Here is a 3,789-nt window from a genome sequence, read left to right as displayed (position 1 = left end):
GTAAACTGCTTATTTTGTTCTATGTTTTATAAGGACAAAAGACGTGTAAACCAGTGAAACGTAAAATTGAAGAGGTTACAAATATTATGTATTACCTTTCAAAATAAGAGTTTTAAATGCAAAACATGAATGAATCAAATAAAAATTAGCATCATTTCAAAACAGCTGCCACTTTAAAAGTTCACACGTCAAATAACGTTCCAATAATAAAAATATAACACGAGTACTTTTACTTTGACACTCAAAGTACTTCCTGTTGCTAATCACTGATAGAAATACATTTGTAATTTTGGAGGTACTTCGCTTGAGTAATTTCCATTTGACTTTATACTAGATTTGAAATACTTTTAACTCTACAATAAGATATTAATAAACTAATAAATTAGTGATTAACACTCATGAGCTATTTTACATAATGGGCTGGAGAAAAAAAAAGAAGGTAATCTGATGGCAAAATACATATAAAAAAAAAATAATATATATATATATATATATATATATATATATATAGTGAATATTTTCAGATTTTTCCCCTTCGACTGTAAACACATCATCTTTGAAGTCGGGCCACTGGAGGACGTCGTTTCGGCCTTTTTGGGAAACACCGGTCCACATTTTAATCGTCCAAACAACAAAACGATTAGTCGAGTAAATAATCAACAACGCGTCACCTTTAAGTCCGAGCACAGGGTTTAAAAACATCCAGGCACAACATCACTTTGCATTTAAAGTTGTTTTAATAACGGAAGTGTTATACTTTCACTCTAGGAAAAACAAAAAAAAAATAATCTGGAGGTTCGGGTCACAACTTTGTTTTAAGAAATTAACCTTTTTATTATTATTAATATTAGTTTTAGACTTGAAATTCCTTTACACAATACATTTTCCTTTATAAGCATTTCAAAATATTTTTTGCTGGTTTGCTCAGTAATATTTTTATTTTTTTGCTCCCCTACAAGTAGAATCTCATTTTCAATATAGTTCTCTTTTTGAAAACAACAACGACAACAACAACAAAACAAAAAACAACATCCATCAATGTGTTTCTGTCCAGAGTCTTCGCGCGTTGGCCGCTGTTACGTCAAGAAATAAAAACAACTGGTCGAGACGGCCGTCTCTCCAGCTCTGACCGTGACAGAGAGGCTGATGGGAAAAAAAAAAACAACAACAAAAAACACCTCATCAGGAAGAGCTAGGAGGTCAGAGAAGCTTCGCTGGGTGCGACGCTCCAGCGCCAGATATTTGGACCCTCGTGGTGGCACGACGGGAGCATTTTGTATTTTTTTTTTTTAAAGTCCTGCGTGAGGATCTGAACGGCGCCCCCCGGTGGTGCCGGGGAGGGGGGCCCAAAGACGGTCCTCCACCCACGTGTTGGCTGTCGTTCTCAAACGCCAGGGATGCTCTGGCGTGAGGCAGTTTTGACTCTTTAGCGGTAAAATTATGTTACGGTTAAGATTATATGTATAACATAAAACCCAGCTGATCCGCACCGTCGTTGACTACTGGAGTCAAAGCTTTCGTTTTTAAAAAAACTAAACTTTAAAGGCCCCCGTTTGTCGTTTTGGGCTTTAAAAAGAAAAAAGATAATCCTCTCAGTAATTTCCCCTTAAATATTTTGGGTAATCTTTCTTTGCAGACTCATCCACAGCAACGTTCTGTACTTTCCTCTAAATAAAATAAAATCCCCCACCGAGGAGACCTGGACAGGAATACAATGGATGCTCGTTATCTCTCCTTAAACCGGGGGAAAACATCTTAAAACACTCCTCCACTCTTTTTAAATATAAACTATGTTTTTCAAATAGGAAAAAAAAGCATTCGTTGGCTTCATTTTCTAAAGTTATAAAAACCAAATTTTGCTGGTTTTAGTATGTCCTCTCTTTTATTATTTATCTTTTACAATAAAGCACTCTTTTTCTTCCTCTTCTTCTTCTCCCCAATGAGATGCCTCTCATTTACACACTTAGCCCACTTCTCACTTTTTAGAGATCACTCCAAGGATAACACCAATAATTCCCTGCACATGTACTTATTTTGATAACGCCACGATACTTTAGTAGGCTATTACAGCACCATTTGTCATGCACTTTTATCTGTCTGTTTTTCTTGTTTTTATGCAAAATACCACCTATATTGCAGATCTGTGGAAGCCCATTTATGCCACTGTGATGACAAAATTAAGATTGTCATAATTATGAGTTAGCATCTCATAATCAGAGTTTGGAGATGCTAACTCATAATTATGAAATATTAGTCATTATAATGATGGCGTCTCATATTTATGACTCACACACTGATAGAAATGGGCTCCCATGCAGATCCATCTGCACTAACACCCATTAATTATATTTATTATAATATTCCCCCCTTTCCTTGCTTCCTATTTTCCGTCTCCCATCAGTCGTCGTCCCCCTCGTCCCCCTCGGACTCGTCCCTCCTCTCGAACCCCTTCTCCCGGACCCGCTCCTGGATCTCCTTCATCTCCTCCGCGTACCTGCTGAAGGCGCCCCCGAACTTGCCCCAGGCCTTGAGGGGCACCGTGATAGAGTTCCGGTAGCTGGGCTTCACCTCGCTGACGCGCAGGAACACGCCGTACTTGTTGGAGCCCACGTCGAAGAAGAACCGCTTGGAGTCCACCATGATGGAGGTGCCCTCGGGGAGCTCCCCGGAGCCCGCGCCCCCTGCCCCGGAGGCCAGCTCCTCGTCGTCCCCTCCGTAGTCGTCTATGAGCTTCGCGAGGGCGTCCCGGAACTCTATGAGCCCCTGGGCCGGGAGCGCGATGGTCTGGCCGGACAGCATGCCGGGGTTCCCCCCTCCTCCCCCTCCCCCGACGCCGTAGCCGCCACCGGGCCCGCGGTTCACCGTCTGCCGGATCCGGAGGAATCTCCCCCGCTGGTTCTCCTTCAGGTCCAGGTAGTACTTGCGGTTCTCCCGGACGAGGAACTCGCTCTTGAGAGCCCGCCTCGGCCCGCCGTCCTCCGCCCCCGCGGCCGCCTGGGCGATCTGCTCGGGGCTGCTGGGCCCCAGTTGGGCGTAGTGCTCGATGAAGTCTCCGAGGTAGTCGCGGAATTCCGCGGCTACGGAGAGCGAGAGGGTCAGGCGGCTTTTGGAGCCGCCGGCCCCGACCTCGGCGATCTTGATGAACCGGCCTTTGCTGTTCTGCTTCACGTCCAGGTAGAAGCGCTTGTTCTGGATGTCGAGGCGCTTGGACGCCAGCTCCTGGGTCTCCTGGTCCCTCTGGAAGTGCTGGAAGCCGCCGCCTCCGCCGCTACCACCACCACCACCACCGCCGCCGCCGCCTCCGCCGCCTCCTCCTCCCCCGCTGCTACCGCCGCGCTCACTCCCGCTGTCGCCATCCGCCATCTTCTGCTCCACCATTCGGCTTCTGCGCCCTCTCTCTCGTGCGCCTGTGCCCCCTTCACGCTCTGCTCCGGGGGAGCGTCGCGATTGGCCCAGCCGCCTGTCACTTCCGCGAGTTCACACGGTGACGGCTTTCCCATTGGTCGCGTGAACCTGTCCGCCAAACCCACATGTGAGAATCTCTCGTTTGCCATTGGTCAGAGCGAGGCGTTCTTCTTCTTCTTCTTTTTCTTTCTTTGTTTTTGTTAACTACTCCCCCTGGTTGTGAAATCTTAGTTTTTATGACATAATGATGACATTATGTTAGTTATTTTTCTGGCTTCAGCTGGTAAAAACTGTGTCGACATACTTTGTTTTTCCCTTAAAATGATTTAGTGGAAATAAACTTGTTGATTTGCCAATTTTAAAATAGTGTATTCTCTGTTGTTG

General features: G+C 45.3%; 1 protein-coding gene across 1 annotated transcript; it reads right to left on the bottom strand.

The window, feature by feature from the left end:
- Positions 1-809: 809 nt before the first annotated feature.
- LOC117740278 (transcriptional activator protein Pur-beta-like) lies at positions 810-3,481 on the bottom strand. Its single transcript, XM_034546564.1, has one exon. The coding sequence runs from the start codon at positions 3,376-3,378 to the stop codon at positions 2,398-2,400; it is 981 nt and encodes a 326-aa protein (XP_034402455.1). The 5' UTR covers positions 3,379-3,481; the 3' UTR covers positions 810-2,397.
- Between the last annotated feature and the right edge of the window lie 308 nt (positions 3,482-3,789).

This window comes from Cyclopterus lumpus, chromosome 12, assembly GCF_009769545.1.
Source record: "Cyclopterus lumpus isolate fCycLum1 chromosome 12, fCycLum1.pri, whole genome shotgun sequence".
Taxonomy (NCBI): Eukaryota; Metazoa; Chordata; class Actinopteri; order Perciformes; family Cyclopteridae; genus Cyclopterus; species Cyclopterus lumpus.
The sequence above is the reverse complement of the archived record's forward strand: the minus strand, read 5'-3'. Positions and strand labels throughout refer to the sequence as shown.

Bases quoted from the DNA above. Each gene is read 5' to 3' on its own strand.
- LOC117740278 (XM_034546564.1), bottom strand. From the start codon at position 3,378: ATGGTGGAGCAGAAGATGGCGGATGGCGACAGCGGGAGTGAGCGCGGC.